We start from the raw sequence: 19008 nt of genomic DNA, 5'->3' as shown, positions 1-19008 counted from the left end.
AAAATCTGGAAAGTTTAGTGGTACAAGAAATGCACGGCAGAAATACAAGGAAACTCAGGTACATTTCTTTAGTTTTGCAGAATGCACCTGATTTTTCTTGTATTTGCTCTGCCCATCATATGTGCCTCTCAACCTCTTAGCTCAAAAAATGTGGACAAAACGTTAAATAAATGGAGGTAAAGGCTCCAAAATGGGGATTGATTGTAAATGTTGTTCTTATAAACATAGAAAGCTGTGAGAATAATATTTGCGCTGTTGTGCATTGTCTGATGGATATGAAGTATGAAACTTTAGTGACTTCAGACCTCATTGACTTATCAGAAAACCACAAATTTTATGAGGAACAGACCAAAAATATGAGGCAAAAATCTGGATAGTTGAAACATATGCCTCTGTACCATATACTAATAGAAAAAAGTCTGGCTGCTCAGTGGTACTTCAGTGATCAAACTTTTTTCTGTTGGTATGCCTGATTTACAATGGGCACGCTGGTTGGGCTGACCAATCTGCATGGAATTTTTGAATACAAATGAGCTATCATTGTATAATTGATGTTAATGCATATTCGCCATATGCAATTATCACTTTCCTGCATTCATGTACACTCACACATTCTCACACACATCACAGAAATGTTGATGTTCATTCTACTGTAGACATGATGTATAGAACAGGGAGGTATTTTGAAACACAAGTCTTCTGTTTTGACTGAGACCCTGCTAATTATCATGGAGAAAAAGCCTGTTTGTAGCCGATGTGGGATGACCATGTACCCATTCAATGAGAACGTAGAAAGGATTTACTTCCTAATTACATACATATACATCCCCCTTGATGTCGACTGGAGGTACCATTACATTACAGTAGCGTATATTTCCTTCACTGTGGTTTTTGGGTGCCAGATTGCAGTGGAAAATAGGCCCTTCACTATGGCCTGGAAGTATTATTGGACAGAAGTGCTTGTACTTTCATCAGTAAGGTTTAGGCATGGGTATGTTGGGATTAAAATGGCACTCACACTCAGAGTGGGTGTGGGTAATGCCAAATTACAACAGAACATACCTGCTAATATGTTCACAAGGTGTGACTAGAGGCATATTACAGTGGTGCACCCCTGTTCATGTAAGTTAAAGAGCATAACCCTATTCAGTGTGGGTTAGGCGTGGTTTCTGCTGACTTATGATTTATTTATTTTTATTTGTTTATTTATTTATTTACATTTTGGTTACTGGTGTAGAGCACTGAGATCACAATATGACCAAGTGCATGTTCACCCCAGATGATGACAGACATATTTTTTATTGTGGGGTTGGGACAGGGACTTTTAGATTACTTTGGCATATACATCTTTCATTGTGGACTAGAGATAGGTTTGACTAACAGATTACAGTGGCAAATATTTCCTTCATGGAATCAAGGGTAGGAATTGCCAGTTTATGATGCCACATAAATCTTTCACTGTTGCTTGAAAGATGTTGCCATATTACAATGACAAATGTGTATTTTAGTGTTTACTAGCAAAGGGAACTGAAAGATTATGAAGGCACAGATATCTATCAGTGTGGTCTGGGATGGGCACTGACAGATTATGAAGGCACAGATGCTTATCAGTTTGGCCTAGAGTGGGCACCGACAAATTATCAGGACAGAGATATCTGTCAGTGTGACCTGGGGTGAGCACTGATGGATTATTACGGCACAAATATCTATCATTGTGGCCTGGGGTGGACACTGACAGATTTATGAGGACACAGATATCTATTAGTGTGGTTTGGGGTGGGCACTGACACACTATAAAGGCATAGATATCTGTCAGTGTGGTCTGGGGTGGGCACTGACAGATTATGAGGGCACAGATATCTATCTATGTGGTCTGGGGTGGGCACGGACACACTATGAAGGCACGGATATCTATCAGTGTGGTCTGGGGTGGGCACTGAGAGATTATGAATGCACAGATATCTATCAGCATGGTCTGGGATGGGCACTGACAGATTAAAAGGGCAAAGATACCTATAAGTCTGGTCTGGGGTGGGAACTGACAGATTATCAGGCCACAGATGTCTATTAGTGTGGCCTGGTCTGGGGCACTGACAGATTATGAAGGCACAAATATCTATTAGTCTGGCCTGGGATGGGCACTGAGAAATTATGAGGGCACAGATCATAGAATCATAAGAGATTACTAGGCTATCGACCCTGTGGTCATTTTAAACATAGCCGTTTCAACCCACTGTAATACCATAGAAGTACTAGTCAATACCTAAGATTGCATTTAGTGATGCCTACCGAAGAAATGAGGGTTGTGGGCAGTATACCTGGTAAGAATTTACAGTGTCCCATCGACTTGATCCAGGTTCCTCTTGAACAATATCATAGAGGTGCTCTGTTTCACATGAATTGGTAGCCTGTTTCAAAGACATGGCAGTTGCTGGGAAATAAATCTGTCCCTCCAGCATGTCCTATTTAAGTCACAGGCCATATTTAAGTCAAAGGAATAGGTAGCCCTAGTCCCATTTGATTTATGGATATGCAGTAAGTTCATTAGGTCTGGCTCTGTAAGTCAAGCATAGATCTCCCCTAAGAAGTCTATATTGTATGGAGAATAGTGACAGGGATTTTAGATGGTCCATGTAAGGTACATGCTGGAGGTGTTGATCTTCTTTGTTAGAAACCTCTGAGGTCTCTCTAATTGCTGTAGATGCTTAATACGGTATGTACCGAATGGGGCGTTATACTCAGTCATGGGCCGGATAAGTGCTAAGTATAGGGGAGTTGTAACTTCTTTAGCTCTCAAGATGATGCCTTTACTAGTCAAGTGAGCTACATGGAAAGCTTTCCTTACAACAGTAGACACATGGTGGTCAAAGTTAAGGTTGTGGTCAAACTGTGATCCCAGGTCTCTTACCACTTCATGGGTTCTTAGGGTATTATTGTTGATTTGATAGTGTGAGGGGACATTGTTTGTGCTGAAGGGAATGATGATGCATTTCTTCACATTCATTTTGAAACCATGACAGTCATTAGTCTGTGTCTGACCTTCCTGGAGTATACTGACATCATTTGGGGATTCAATGATTGCACCTAGTTTGCAGTCATCTGCAAACTTGGTTAGCCACAACCTTTTAGCTTTGACCTGAAGAAGTATATATAACAAACAGTTGGGGGCCCAGCACTGACCCCTGAGGTGCCCCACTGGTAACAGGTCTGCTGGTTGATGGTTGATGTGGAGTCACCCACTTTGATAGTGTGTGTCCAGTTTGTGAGCCAGTTAGCAACCTATATTACAAAAAAGGGGTTTACTTTTAGTTTGCTAAGTTTATTGTTAATGCTTGAATGTGAGATTATGTTGAAAGCCTTTGCCAAGATGAGGTATGCTGTGTGCACAGATTTTCCCTCATCAATGGCCCACATTACACTTTCAAAAAAATCTACCAGATTTAACAGGCAGGATCTGGCCTTTACAAATACAATATGTATCAGTGTAGTCTGAGGTAGGCACTGACAGATTATGAAGGCACAGATATCTATCAGTGTGGTTTGGGATGGGCACTGACAGATTATGAAGCACAGATATCTATCACAGTGTCTGCAATGGGCACTGACAGATTATGAAGCACAGATATCTATCAGTGTGGTCTGGGATGGGCACTGACAGATTATGAATCACAGATATCTATCAGCATGGTCTGAGATGGGCACTGACAGATTATGAAGCACAGATATCTATCAATGTGGTTTGGGATGGGCACTGACAGATTATGAAGCACAGATATCTACCAGCATGGTCTGGGATGGGCACTGACAGATTATGAAACACAGATATCTATCAGCATAGTCTGGAATGGTCACTGACAGATTATGAAGCACAGATATCTATCACTGTAGTCTGGGATGGGCAATGACAGATTTTGAAGCACAGATATCTATCAGTGTGGTCTGGGATGGACACTGGCAGATTATAAAAAGCACAGATATCTATCAGCATGGTCTGGGATGGCCAATGACCGATTTTGAAGTACAGATATCTATCAGCATGGTCTGGAATGGTCACTGACAGATTATGAAGCACAGATATCTATCAGTGTGGTCTGGGATGGACAATGACAGATTATGAAGCACAGATATCTATCAGTGTGGTCTGGGATGGACACTGACAGATTATGAAATACAGATATCTATCAGTGTGGTCTGGGATGGGCAATGACAGATTATGAAGCACAGGTATCTACCAGCATGGTCTGGGATGGGCACTGACAGATTATAAAGCACAGATATCTATCAGCGTGGTCTGAGATGGGCAATCACATATTATGAAGCACAGATATCTATCAGTGTGTTCTGCAATGGGCACTGACAGATTATGAAGCACCAATATCTATCAGCGTGGTCTGGGGTGGGCACTGAATGATTATCAGGACACAGATATATATCCGTGTGGACTGGAGTGGGTACTGATATACTGCAATGACATGTACCCTTTAGTATGGGTTAAAAGGGTCCTACCTGATGACAGTTGGATGTACTTTTTTCACAGTGGGCTAAGGGTGGGTACTACCACATTACAGTGGGACATATTGCTTTCATGGTGAGCAAGAGGTAGGTAACATAAGCTGATTGCCCCTGTGTGCATCATGTGATAATCCTTTCTGCTGGTTGTCATTGTATGTGTCACGTTATAATCCTTCCTGCTGGTTGTCATTGTGTGTGTCACATGATAATCCTTCCTGCTGGTTGTCCCTGTGGGTGTCACATGATAATCCTTCCTGCTGGTCGTCCCTGTGTGTGTCACATGATAATCCTCCCTGCTGGTTGTTCTTAATTTCTCCAAGTCTTTTGGGGTTCTAATACCATGATGGAAATGGATCCCATTCCTAAGTCAAAGTATGATTAAAGTTCATGAAATTAATATTGTTTCATGCTTTGATGTCAGCCAAAAGTGCTCTTCACAGCACTCACAATGTGCCCAGTAATGACACCTTCTGCAATTCGTACAGTGTTACATGAATTGGTAATATATCTAAATGGGATCTGTACAGATCCCTGACAGCACTTTCTGCCAAAACAGAAATCACTGTACATACATAACCAAAAGTGCTGTTCACCGAAGCAGCACTTTCGGTTATGTATGCTGGTTGTCCCGGTCGCACTATGGTGTGGTTAAGGGAGCATTCCCTTTTCCCCATTGTAGTGCAACCTCAGAATGAGAATGTAAAAGTAGGTGGGGTTGGGGCACAGCCCCCCACACGGGGGGGTGCAGGGGGGCATGCCCCCCTGCATAAAAGAAGATTTATTGTTTTTTTTTCGAATGCACTTTAACGAAAGCGCTTTTTCGGTGAAAGCACTTTCGTTAAAGTGCATTTGGTTATTGTGGATTCAGACTATTGAACTTTCGTTCAATAGTCCTAGATCTATCTAAATACGATAGTAAATTATTTTTTTATAAGAGTAGTTACTTCCTATTGGAACTGACTGGGTATCTTTCTTCCACATGGCTCTCATTTTTGCCTGCAGATCAAGCTATTTTATGATTTTGTGTCTCTCTGTACGTAAGACACTGTAGTTGCTGGATGTGGCGATTTCAGTGATCAATGCTACTTTTGTCTTCTTTTCTTGGACCACTATATCTGGTTTTCAAGCATCTATCTTTTGAGCTGTTGGTATTGGGTGATCCCAAGTGATATAAACTTCATCATTTTCTATGATTCTTTGTGGCTCAAGTTTCCAGTGTTTTTCAGCCAATTCGATACCATAATGTTTGCACAATCTCTAGTGTAACAATCTCGCCACATTATTATGCCTTTCGGTATACCGAAAGGCACAATCTCTAGTGTAACAATCTCGCCACATTATTATGCCTTTCAGTATACAGTCCCTCTGCCATTAATGCATTGCAACCACCAACAAGGTGTATAACTCTTTCCAGTTCGGTTTTACAAAACCTACATATATCTGTTTCGCCCACATGTTCAATAGACTTTGTAAACCAGCATGTACGTAGCCCACTGTCTTGGTCTGTCAATATTAACCTTTCATTTCTTGATGCAAATTCATCTCTCCTTAACCATTCCTGCATTCGTTCTTGATCAACATGAGGCTTTTCCAGAAGTTTTCTATACTTGCAACTATATTTATGCTTTTTCCACATTTCTTGCCTTCTCATCTGGTCCTTCACCTTATATTCTTTCTTTTGTTTTTTAGCACATTCAGTTGCTGCCTGTTTTTTATCCACTTCTGGTTTGATTTCTGTTCTTGCTTGATGTCGATATGCTTCTGCTAAATTAAGCAGAGATGTCATCTTACATTTATTCTCCTCATGTTTAAAAACCTTCACTACATTTCGATCTTGTGAGGTCAGTAGATATGTGTGGAGTCCCACGATTGCAGATCTATACATGTAATCAATTTCATGGAGGCCCATCCCTCCTTCGGAATGGGGAATATATAATCTTGGTATACACTGATTTTTATAAATCATTTGGTGAGCATGAAGCATCCTTCTTGTTATAATATCCAATCTATCCAACACTTTTTGGGGCCAGTCAATCACTCCAAAACTATAAGCTAGGACAGGAAGAGCAAATTGATTTATAGCTTGGATCTTGTTCCTGGATGTTAATGCTGTTTGAGGATTAAAGTCTTCTAAAGTACTCCTTACTTAGCTTTATTCGCATTTGTGCATGTTTTATTGCTGATCCTTCATCAATTCCCAAGTATTTATACACCCCCTCTTGCTCAAGTTCTTTTATATCACATTCTTGCCTCAAACTGATGTTTTCCTGGTGCTGCAATTTTCCTTTTTTAAAGGTTGCTTTTGCACATTTATCAAGACCAAATGACATTCCAATATAATCTGAAAAAGTTTTAACAACCTGCAGCTGTGCTTTCAGTTCCTCATCTGATGAGCTATACAGTTTTAAATCATCTACAAGGAGCATATGAGAAGTCATTAGACTTTGTTGTTTTCTAGAAGCCAAATTATAGCCATGGCCTAGGCTGTTAAGTAAACAGCTTAATGAACCTATACCTCAGTGTCACTGCTCAACAGAGGCACAGCAAAATAATGGGTATAGTTCCCCATACTAAAGGGGTGGCGTAAGCCACAAAACTATGGGCTAGGCTTGTAAATGCCCTCGGGCAGATAGCCTAGTATGAACCTATGAACCTATGAACCTATAATGGATTAATGGCAAGGCAGAGTAGCAAGGGTGACAGAGAGTCACCCTGGAATATCCCCCTTTGAATTTTTATCCATGGGATAATAATCTGTCCTTTATCATGGCTTAATTGCAAAGTGGTCTGCCACTGTTTCATGGTTATTGTAATGTAGTCAGTCAGTGCAGGGTGTATCTTATACATTTTTAAGCACTCTTTTATCCATGAATGTGGAATACCACATGTCACCGGATAATCCTTCCTACTGGACAGCATTGCTCAAAAAAGCTGTTGCAAAACTGTTAACATGTTGGTATGCTGCATAAATTCAGTTCTGAGAAAGACCTGAGTGATACATAAGTTGCGATGTTTGGGTAGGGTGATAGGATAAAGAGAGACCATCAGAAAATGAATTCACATTTTAACTTAAACCATAAAACTTCCATATGTATAAGAAGAGATTGGTATTAAAATTTATTTGAACCTGCTGGATAATCCTTCCAAATTCTGCTTTCAACCAAGTTCTGCATATATCAGAGTACATGTCCAAATTTCACAAGATTGTGTCATTAAAAACTGCAAACTATCTGTAGCCTCAAAGTAAGTGTGCAGATGGAATAGATGTGAATCACAAATATTGTGAGGTTTCAATCTCCTAACAAAGGAAATGTTATCTGCCAAAGGTTTGATGCACTGAACTCTCACAAAATATCGCAGGTGGGGGGTGAAAGGGTAAAGGAAGCGTAATTTTAAGAAAAGTTCAGGAATATTATCTCAGTACAGGTAAGATGACAGCATAATTCTGAAATTTAAGAAACTGGTGTCCCACATCAAAACATGTAATCAAATGTTAATATTATGATTCTGACACAAATATTTTAAATCATGCAGAGCAACAGCCGAAAGAAAAGTGGAAAAATTCACAGTGTCGGTTAACATTGCAGCTGCCAGCAAAATCACTTTTGAATTGATTTATGAAGAGCTTCTTCAGAGAAATGTTGGGAAATATGAACTTTTTATCAGAGTGAAGCCAAAACAGCTGGTCAAGCATTTCCAGGTAATGGATGATGAAATAATAATAGTCTAAACAGCAAATTCTACTTTTCTGGTGACATTATTGGACTGTGTGTGTGTGTGTGTTCATGTATGCATCAGTGTTCTTCATTAATTGGCAATGATGAAGCAGAACTTATATGTTACACTTTTGGCAAGCCAAAAAGCAGAACATGACACCACACAAAACTGTATTTCATTGTGCATACATTTAATGGATGTCTTATTTCCAGTATGTGGAAAGGAAACTTCCACAATTATAAAACACAGGTTAATGAGAACATAATTTGTAATCTGGAATATTGCCTGGTCCCATGGAAGTATTATTTTTAGACTTTGACACAGATTCTCAGATGTTTTCAGGGGAAATACATTTTCAGGGATATTGTGGGCAACAATGTGGGTAGATGGGCAAAATTTGCACTAGATTTGTCTACTGATATAGAGGTTATATCCTTGTGATCAGAGAGTGTGATATTATTATAGATGAGCTCAGTGCATATTGAGACATTACTCCTTAAATTTCTGACAGAGCTGAAGAAAGATTTGTAGCTTTGTATGGTGTTTCTGGCAATGTTTTACATTTTCCAGTAGTGTTCTTAAGTTCCTTGCTGTCATGTTTCGGTGTGGTCTCGAGGTAGGGGATGGGGGTCTCTTGCAACTTTTCATTATTTTTCTTCGTTATACGATTTATTTATACAGACATTCCACCAAAGAGGTTTATTCCTGAATGTATCATTATATTTAAACCGGATGCAGCTAATAAGGTGCTGGTAAAAGTCAGATGTAAATTTGACAGCCTCTCAATTGAGTCTACTTGCAAGGGATTGCTGGGAATTTTACATAGATCTTCTACAAGCTAAAGTAGGTTTGCCCTGGGGAAATACCTAAAGATTCTTTCATTTGTTCACAGCGCTGTCCAACTAGGCATGACAGAGAAGATGACTAGTTTGTGGTCAGATTTGACCACGGACGAGCAGATGTTAGGTAAGATACAGACACAGGATAAGTTGGTAAGGACCAGGTCAGGGATATTAGACCCTATATTGGGTAGTTTTACCATTTGCTCCAGTTACTGGTTTTAACAAAATCTAGGAAAGTCAGAACAGAACTAGTTTTTAAGGTGCAAGTGTGCCAGTCAGTGCTTGGGTGATTGCATTACCTTAGTGAGAAGGTATTTGGCCAGTGGTCTATACCAAGTTACTTCAGAATGAAGTTTGTTACAGCAGCTCATTGCTATCACCTTTTCTTGTAAACTGCTGGGGTGACTGTGCCAGTTGTCACCGTTTACCCTACAACTGATAATTTAACACAGCATCAGGTGTGTTGAGGTTTATGGAAAGCAGCAGTTTCACATAACAGAGTGCAGCAGAGAGTTACTATGTAAGCCAAAATGGCAGATCAAAATACACCAGCAATGAAACTGTACCTTATGGACATAGCTGGAGTGGTCTAAAAGCTGGAACCCACTGATTTAGCACATTATGGCCCCATAATGATTCCAAAACACATTTGTTGCTACAGAGTGTCACTGATTAATAAGAGGTTGGACTAGTTACCTAAGACTGTGATTCAGAATCCCACTTTATGAATCACAGTCCTAACCACTTATAGGGATGAGCAGATGTTGGGCATGGTGCAGGCATGGACTAGGTTGGTAAGGACCAGGTCAGGGATATTAGAGCCTCTAGTGGGTAGTTTTAGGGTTAAAGCTTTCCTTACAATGGATGCTTGTTCCCATGTGTGTTACCTTTGTAAAGGAAGCACAATTCAGTTTTTTTCACTGTGTTTGTATTAAGAAGCCATTTGTATTTACAAGGACTACTATCATGTGCCGTTTTGCAGCTCCCTTATCTTGTTTTCACTTTACAAATTCTCTGTAGTAAAAGCCACATCCGATATGCAAATTATGACATTTCTTTCATCAGGGTTTGCTTTTATTCTCCTGCGTTTTGCTGGTTGCAAGCCAGTCCTAGCTCAACCTCTCCCCTTCCTTTGGGCTATTGTGAAGCCTCCTAGACCCTGTAGCTGTTACAAAGTGGGTACATTTAGCAATTAAAACTCTTCACTGTTAGAGCTGATGAAGTCTTTGGACTGCTAGATCTAATGAAGTCATCAGATGAAAGTGCTTATCTAAGATAAATAAAGCCTGATTATCTGAGAGGAATTGAAAGCTTCAGACTTATCTTGTTTTTTCTTTGTATGGGTCTAAGTAATGGTAGATTATTTGCTTAGCTCTTATGCATTTGCTTGGTTTTGGCCTGCTGAGGTCCATATTAACAGACAGTGCCCCTAAGTATTGAAAAGGGGATTATTTCCCAACAAGAGGGAATTAAAGGGACTGATATTGAGGTTAGCACCAATTGCAGATGCACCCGTTTGTTGATTTTTTTATGATCACTCTTAGTTATTAGCACCATTGGGTAGGTAGGCAAGTAGCCATATACAGGAGGTACATGATGTGGACTTGTGGGTGATCACAATGCTTTTACTGGCCAATAGTAGCTATATCTGCCCTTGCACAGTTCCTGTGGGCATTTATAATAGCTATCTGCACCTGTGCAGTTCCTGTGGGCATTTATGCAGGCTACAATAGTAATCATCTGCCCTTGCGCAGTTCCTGTGAGCATTTATGCAGGCTACATGATATCTCCATCTGAGTGTACTAACCCTCTCCTCCTCCTGTCTAAATAGAAATGATCATTAGAATATAATCTTTATGTTGCTCAACTTTCTGTTACTCTGTCACAACATATAAAACAAAAGGTAAATGAAATGTCTGTAAGTGCTCCTTCTGATGCAGATCCTTAAAACAACTCTGAATTTATCTCTCAGGTGTTCTAAGGCACTAAAAATAGACTTCTTTTGTTTTTGAAACACCTTTGTTAAATTATGACTTAAGGCATGACACACATAAATTCATGGAAAAGAAAACAAATGATGTTACATTTCTTTCACTTTATGCTCCCTGTTTCATACTTTGTCTTTCTTACTCATTGCACTATGTCTGTACTGGGTCTTCTTGTCAGCCCTGGACTTACTCTGAATTAGCAGGGGCCAGTTGCAGAACCTAGGGGTATCCTTGGGATCATGGCTGTTGACAGCAGCCTGGGTGGTTTTACTTTTTGGTCCTGCCCCATTACTATGCTTCCACATTGCCACCCCATTGTGGTCCTGTGATTTTGTCTAAGGGTCGGGTGCGCACCGAGGCTTGGGGTGCATAGCCCACCTTGGCATCCACCACCTTTTCCTGTCTTTACATTACCCCCCCCCCAGAATGATACCTCCAGTTTCTATCAGGGATTGCCACATGGAACACCCATGTAATTGCACTACCCCCCAGTATGATACCTCCAGTCCCTACCAGGGATTGCCACATGGAACACCCATGTAATTGCACTACCACCCAGCATGATACCACCAGTCCCTACCAGGGATTGCCACATGGAACACCCATATAATTGCACTACCTCACAGCATGATACCTCCAGTCCCTACCAGGGATTGCCACATGGAACACCCATGTAATTGCACTACGCCCCAGCATGTCTGTGCAGTAACTGCAACCTGGTTCAAGGCTCCTGAGAGCACCCCAGCACTACCAGGCTATACCTCGTATCATGCCTTTCGGCCCCAAAACTCGGGCCAAACCAAAAAGGGAGGGGGAGTGTCCATATTCATCAAGGACACCCACACTTCCAGGTTAGTGGCAACACATGAAGCATCAGAGACCATCCAGGTGCAACTAACCATAGGCAAAACTGCTATACAACTGGTAGCATGTTACAGACCACTCTCCCAATCTCAGGAACCCCACTCAGCCTTACTGAAGACATTGGAGGATATGAATGTCTCACCAAACACCATCATATTGGGAGACTTCAACTACCCTAACATAGACTGGGTGCATTATTCTAGTCCAAACACCCTAGTCCAAAGGTTCCTGGATTTCATAAATTCAAATGCAGTGGAACAGCTAGTCAAGTCTCCGACAAGGGGAGATAATATACTAGACCTGATCATCACAAACATGGGGACAAAGTGCTCCACACCGGAAGTATACCCTTCACTAGTGAGATCTGACCACAAACTAATCACCCTGGATATACATATCCCACCTCCACCCCCAACACAAAAGACTACAGTGAAAAACTTCTTAAAAGCTGACTTTACACTTCTTAAAAATGAGATGGTATCCTTTAAGCCCACTGGGACAGTGGAAACCACATCCCACAATGCAGAATCCTTCACAAATGCTTTCTACGGACATCTCCAAGAATGCATGGACCATGCAATCCCAAATAAAACCAAGACCCTCTCCACCAAGGGCAGGCGTCCTGTCTGGTGGACCCCAGCCATAAACAAATTGTATAACAAAAGAAGGAAGCTACTGCACAACAGAGCAAAATCCCATAAAGAGAAGGCATCTCTGATCAGCACTAGTAGAAAGCTACGTTCTCTCATAAAAACATCCAAGGCCAACTTTGAGAGAAAAATCACTATGGACACTAAAGATAACCACAGGGCCTTCATCAGCTATGTTAGAAACCTGGGCAGAAACCCTCAGATATGTTCAGAGTTAGTTCAAAATGACAAAAAATACACTGAACCCACAGATATTGCCAACATTCTGGCAGACAAGTTCAGTGCAAATTTCTCCCCTCCCTCACACCCAAAAGAAGAAATACTTATCCCAGCTGAATGTAACCTCCCTGTCATCTCAAATGTCCAGGTGAGAACTGCCCTCAGCAAAGCTAAAAACACAGCATCAATGGGACCTGACAGTATCCCGGGTTGCGTGCTACGTGAACTCCAAAAGGAGATAAACCTGCACATAAAAATGCTATTTAACCTTAGCCTTACTACAGGATATGTACCTGAAAACTGGCGTACAGCAACAGTAGTCCCACTCCACAAAGGAGGCACCTCTACTGACCCTGGTAACTACCGCCCCATAAGCTTAACCAGCCTGGTCTGCAAAGCTATGGAAAGAATCATTATGGAACTAATAAACAGAGACATTGGGGACTTACAGACACTTGATCCCACCCAGTTTGGCTTTGTAAAAGGCAGATCCTGCCTTTTGAACCTGGTTGACTTTTTTGAAACAGTCACTAGAGCCATTGAACGAGGGCAAAGCAGTCCATACAGCCTACCTGGACTTGGCTAAAGCTTTCGACACAATACCCCACTCTGGCATCATGGACAAGCTCAACAGCTTAAATGTAAATCCATATGTCACAAGATGGGTGGCAAACTGGCTAAAGGATAGAACCCATAAAGTCAAAATCGCTGGAGCCATGTCAGACTCAAAGCCAGTGACAAGTGGTGTCCCACAGGGCTCTGTCCTGGGACCCCTCTTGTTCGGCATTTATTTCTCAGATGTGAAAGCAAACATGGGATGGTTGTGGCTGACCAAGTTCGCAGATGACTGCTAACTAGGCACCATAGTCAATACACCAGCTGACACGTATATCCTACAGAAAGGCCTCACTGAAATAGACAGCTGGTGCCAGAGTCATGGCCTTAAACTAAATGTCAAAAATGTATAGTCATCCCCTTTGGGAAAAACAAAGTGCCCACAAATTATCACATAGGCGGTAACCCACTGAGTACGGAAAAAGTAATCAGAGACCTGGGGACCCAAGTTGATAGTGACCTCTCATTTGACACCCACGTTGCCAAAGTGGTTAGAAAGACTTTCTACCTTGCCCACCTTATCATGAAGGGATTCACATCCAGATCAAAGGAGGTCATTGTGCCCCTGTACTCCTCCCTTATCAGGCCCATGATTGAGTACAATGCCCCATTTGGTATGTACCTCACCCGGCACTTGCAACAGCTAGAAAGACCCCAAAAGTACCTCACCAAGAGGATCAAGAGTCTCCAACATATGTCATATGCTGCCAGACTAAAAAAACTCCAACTCTATTCAGTAGCATACCGCCTACTAAAAGGTGATCTGTGCCTGACATACAAGGCCATGTCCAATCAGGAATTGATGGACATGCTCCACCTCAAAATATCCAAATCCATCAGAACCATGAGAGCTAAAGATTTGAACCTCTCACAAATATGAATAGGACATGCTGGAGGGACAGATTCATAACTCAGAGGCTTCCCATACTCTGGAACAGAATTCAAGTTCATGTTAGGCAGAGCCCCTCACTGACTCTCTTCAAGAGAAATCTTGATGAGTGGATGGGAGATCGTAGGTTTACCCCAGGGGTCATCTCTGTGTCACTACTAGACAGGGGCACAGTAAACTAATTCTATTATGTAAGGGGGTCTTCACTGTGTCACTACTAGACAGAGGCACAGTATTCTAAATCTATTCTGTACACTTTTGTACCATTACATGGGGTGGCGAAAGCCACATCACTATGGCTAGGCTTATAAATGCCCCAGGGCAGATAGCCTAGTACCAAACTATGAAACTATGATACCTCCAGTCCCTACCAGGGATTGCCACATGGAACACCCATGTAATTGCACTACCCCCCAGCATGATACCTCCAGTCCCTACCAGGGATTGCCACATGGAACACCCGTGTAACTGCATATCACTTTCTTTCTGCTCAGCCAGTTGCCCAAGCTGCTAATCGAACCTGGGTGGGCTTGGCAACAGTCAGGCTTTATCCCTCAATATCACCAGAGCAGCATTGCTAAAAATAAACTTTATCACAGTATTTGCTAAACAGATCCTCAGAGACCTGAATTTAGGGTGCTTCTATAAATAGGGGTAGTTTCTTCTGAAACCATCAGGCAGATTACAATTAAGGAGAACAGCTTTGGTCTCCAAAACATTTACCATACATTTTCTGTAAAAGCAGAATTCCCTAAAAATATCAAATAGATATAGGAAGGAAAAATGGGCAAGAAGTCTTTGCCAGATGAAAAAAAAAACCCTTCAGGAAACACATTGCAGATATTGTAATTGTATATCTGGAACTTTTCTAGATCTCTGTCTGTGGAACTTTTTCTAGATCTCTGTCTGTGGAACTTTTCTGGATCACATGTTGCTTCTTCTATTGTTCTTAATGTTGATTGTAGAATTGACCATCAAGTTCTACTATGAGAGGACAAATGCACATTTTTCAAACCTCAACCACCAAAAGTCAACCCATTGAAACAAACTGCACAAAAATATCATTTTCAGTGATTTTTCAGGAGAAACTCCTCGACTCCCCAACTTATATAATCAACTCCATGGTCACACTGCAAGAGGAAGGGGGCAAACTCAGTAAGTTCCTGCATTATTCCTGGCACGGCTTTTCATTAGAAATACTGGCATTACCAGAGAATTGAGTTTTGGGGAAATGAGGCTAGGAGAATTTGCATTTGCCAAGCAGGTGGTGAAGTTCTGACACAACAGTTGTTGTTGATAGTTTGTGATTGTTATTGAGCAATATTGTTTTCAGGGAAAATTCACCTTTTTTGATTTGCTTACAATTCACATGATTGTAGATGTCTTAATCTTTAAATATTGATGGTTTCAGTGCACCATACCTCTCAACCTCTTAGTGCAAGAAATCTGGACAAAGCCTGACTAAATGTGGGGGCAAAGGCCCCAAAATAGGGGCAGATTTTAAATATTGTTCTTAGAAAGTTGCTAGAGTAACAGGGTTTGTGCTAACATACATTTTCTGAAGGATTTGAAGTTCAAAACTCAAATGTATGTCAGTATTTAGTGACTTCAATCCTCAGGTCATCCCAGTGATTTGCCAGAAAACCACAAATTTTATGAGGAATAGACCAAAAATATGAGGCAAAAATATGGCAAGTCTGCAAAAATCTGGACATTTGAAAGGTATGCATTGCACCCTTGGTTATTAAGGTTTTAACCATCTGTTTTTAGCAGTTTTGTGTTAGTTTGTTTTATCTCTACAGTGTCTCGTTTTTAGGCATATAAATACTTTAATAATAATAAATGAATGCATGCATATATACATACATATATATACATACATACACAAATTCATACCTGTACACACACATGTATGTGTATATATATATATATATATCATCATCTTCTTTTGGCTGTTCCCGTTAGGGGTCGCCACAGCAGATCATCCGTTTCCATTTCTTCCTGTCCTCTGCATCTTGCTCTGTCACACCAACCACCTGTATGTCCTCTCTCACCACATCCATAAACCTTATCTTAGGCCTTCCGCTTTTTCTCTTACCTGGCAGCTCCATCCTTAGCATCCTTTTTCCAATATAGCCAGCATCCCCCCTCAGTGCATGTCCAAGCCAACACAACCTTGCCTCTCTTGCTTTGTCTCCAAACTGTCCAACCTGCGCTGACCCTCTAATATACCAATTCCTAATCCTGTCCATCCTAGTCACACCCAGTGCAAATCTTAACATCTTTAACTCTGGCACATCCAGCTCTGACTCCTGCCTTTTCATCAATGCTACAGTCTCCAACCCATATAACATAGCTGGTCTCATTACCCTCTTGTAGACCTTCCCTTTCACTCTTACTGGTATCCGTCTGTCACAAATCACTCCTGACACTCTTCTCCACCCATTCCACCCTGCCTGTACTCTCTTCTTCACCTCTCTTCCACACTCACCATTACTCTGAACTGTTGATCCCAAGTACTTAAACTCATCCACCTTTACCAACTCTACTCCCTGCATCCTCACCATTCCTCTACCCTCCCTCTCATTTACACACATATATTCTGTTTTTGCCCTGCTGACATTCATTCCTCTCCTCTCTAAAGCATATCTCCACCTCTCCAGGGTCTCATCAACCTGATCCCTACTCTCACTATATATCACAATGTCATCTGAAAACATCATAGTCCACGGGGCCTCCTGTCTAATGTCACCTGTCAACCTGTCCATCACCACTGCAAATAAGAAAGGGCTCAGAGCTGATCCTTGATGTAATCCCACCTCCACCTTAAATGTATCAGTCACTCCCACCGCAATTCTTACCAATGTCACACTATCCTTGTACATATCCTGTACCACTCTTACATACTTCTCTGCCACTCCCGACTTCCTCATACAATACCACATCTCCTCTCTAGGAACCCTGTCATATGCTTTCTCTAAGTCCACAAAGACACACTGCAACTCCTTCTGACCTTCTCTGTATTTCTCCAACAACACTCTCAGAGCAAATATTGCATCTGTAGTGCTCTTTCCTGGCATAAAACCATACTGCTGATCACTAATCATCACCTCCCTTCCTAACCTGGCTTCCATAACTTCAAGCTGTGACTGATCAGTTGTATCCCTCTGTAGTTACTGCAGCTCTGCACATCATCCTTATTCTTAAAGATAGGTACCAAAACCTTTTTTGTCCACTCCTCAGGCATCCTCTGACTTTCCAAAATTTCATTAAACAATCTGGCTAAAAATTCCACTGCCATTTCTCCTAAGCACCTCCATGCTTCCACTGCTATGTCATCTTCGTCAACAGCCTTTCCATTCTTCATCCTCTTCATAGCTGTCCTTACTTCCTCCTTGCTAATCTGCTTCACTTCCTGATTCACTATCCCCACATCATCCAACCTTCTCTCCCTCTCATTCTCTTCATTCATCAACCCGTCAAAGTACCCTTTCCATCTACTCAACACACTCTCCTCATTTGTGAGTACATTTCCCTCACTATCCTTTATCACCTTTACCTGCTGCACATCTTTCCCAGCTCGGTCCCTCTGTCTAGCCAATCGGTACAGGTCCTTTTCTCCCTCTTTAGTGTCCAATCTCTCATACAACTCTCCATATGCCTTATCCTTAGCCTAGCCACCTCTCTCTTTGCCATGCACCTCATCTCCTTATACTCATGTCTACTTTCTTCATCTCTTTGACAATACCACTTCTTCTTCACCAGCTTCTTCCTCTGTATACTCTCCTGTACTTCCTCATTCCACCACCAGGTCTCCTTGTCCTCCTTCCTCTGTCCAGATGTCACACCAAGCACCTTCCTAGCAGTCTCCCTTACTAGCTCTGCTGTAGTTACCCAGCTATTCGGTAACTCTTCATTGCCTCCCAGTGCCTGTCTTAACTCTTCCCTGAACTCCACCTCACAATTACCCTTTTTTAACTTCCACCATTTAATCCTTGGCAGTGCTTTCACACTCCTCCTCCGCTTCTTGATCACCAACATCATCCTACAGACTACCATTCTATGCTGCTTAACTATACTTTCCCCAGTCACCACTTTACAGTCTCCAATCTCCTTCAGACTGGCCCTCCTACATAGGATATAATCCACCTGTGTGCATTTTCCTCCACTCTTGTACGTCACCCTATGCTCCTCCCTCTTCTTAAAATACGTATTCACCACAGCCATGTCCATCCTTTTCACAAAATCCACAATCATCTGACCTTCTGCATTCCTCTCCTTAACACAATACCTACGCATCACTTCCTCATCCCCTCTGTTCACTTCACCAACATTCCCATTGAAGTCCACTCCAATCACTAGTCTCTCACCCTTGGGTACACTCACCACCACTTCATCCAACTCACTCCAAAATTTTTCTTTCTCATCCAACGCACACCCAACTTGTGGAGCATATGTACTAACAACATTCATCATTACACCATCAATTTCAAACTTCATAAACATCACTCTTTCAGACACTCTCTTCACCTCCAAAACACTCTTGGCATACTGTTCCATTAGGATAACCCCTACCCCATTTCTTCTGCCAACCACACCATGATAGAACAATTTGAAACCACCTCCTATAGACTTGGCCTTACTTCCCTTCCATCTGGTCTCTTGTACGCACAATATATCAACCTTCCTTCTCTCTATCATTTCAGCTAGCT

The 19008-nt window shown here is 41.6% G+C and overlaps 1 protein-coding gene across 5 annotated transcripts in view; it reads left to right on the top strand.

The window, feature by feature from the left end:
- LOC122807829 (inter-alpha-trypsin inhibitor heavy chain H3-like) overlaps positions 1-19008 on the top strand; it is a 1807468-nt gene that overhangs the window by 242165 nt on the left and 1546295 nt on the right. For all 5 annotated transcript variants that reach the window (XM_044078927.1, XM_044078926.1, XM_044078925.1 and 2 more), the window contains exon 6: positions 8047-8212. In XM_044078927.1, the coding sequence (XP_043934862.1) occupies positions 8047-8212 (166 nt within the window). The remainder of the gene's footprint in view (positions 1-8046; positions 8213-19008) is intronic.

This window comes from Protopterus annectens, chromosome 7.part1 (assembly GCF_019279795.1).
Source record: "Protopterus annectens isolate FY-2018-M chromosome 7.part1, PAN1.0, whole genome shotgun sequence".
Taxonomy (NCBI): Eukaryota; Metazoa; Chordata; order Ceratodontiformes; family Protopteridae; genus Protopterus; species Protopterus annectens.
Note: the sequence above shows the minus strand (reverse complement) of the source record. Positions and strands in the feature narration are given on the sequence as shown.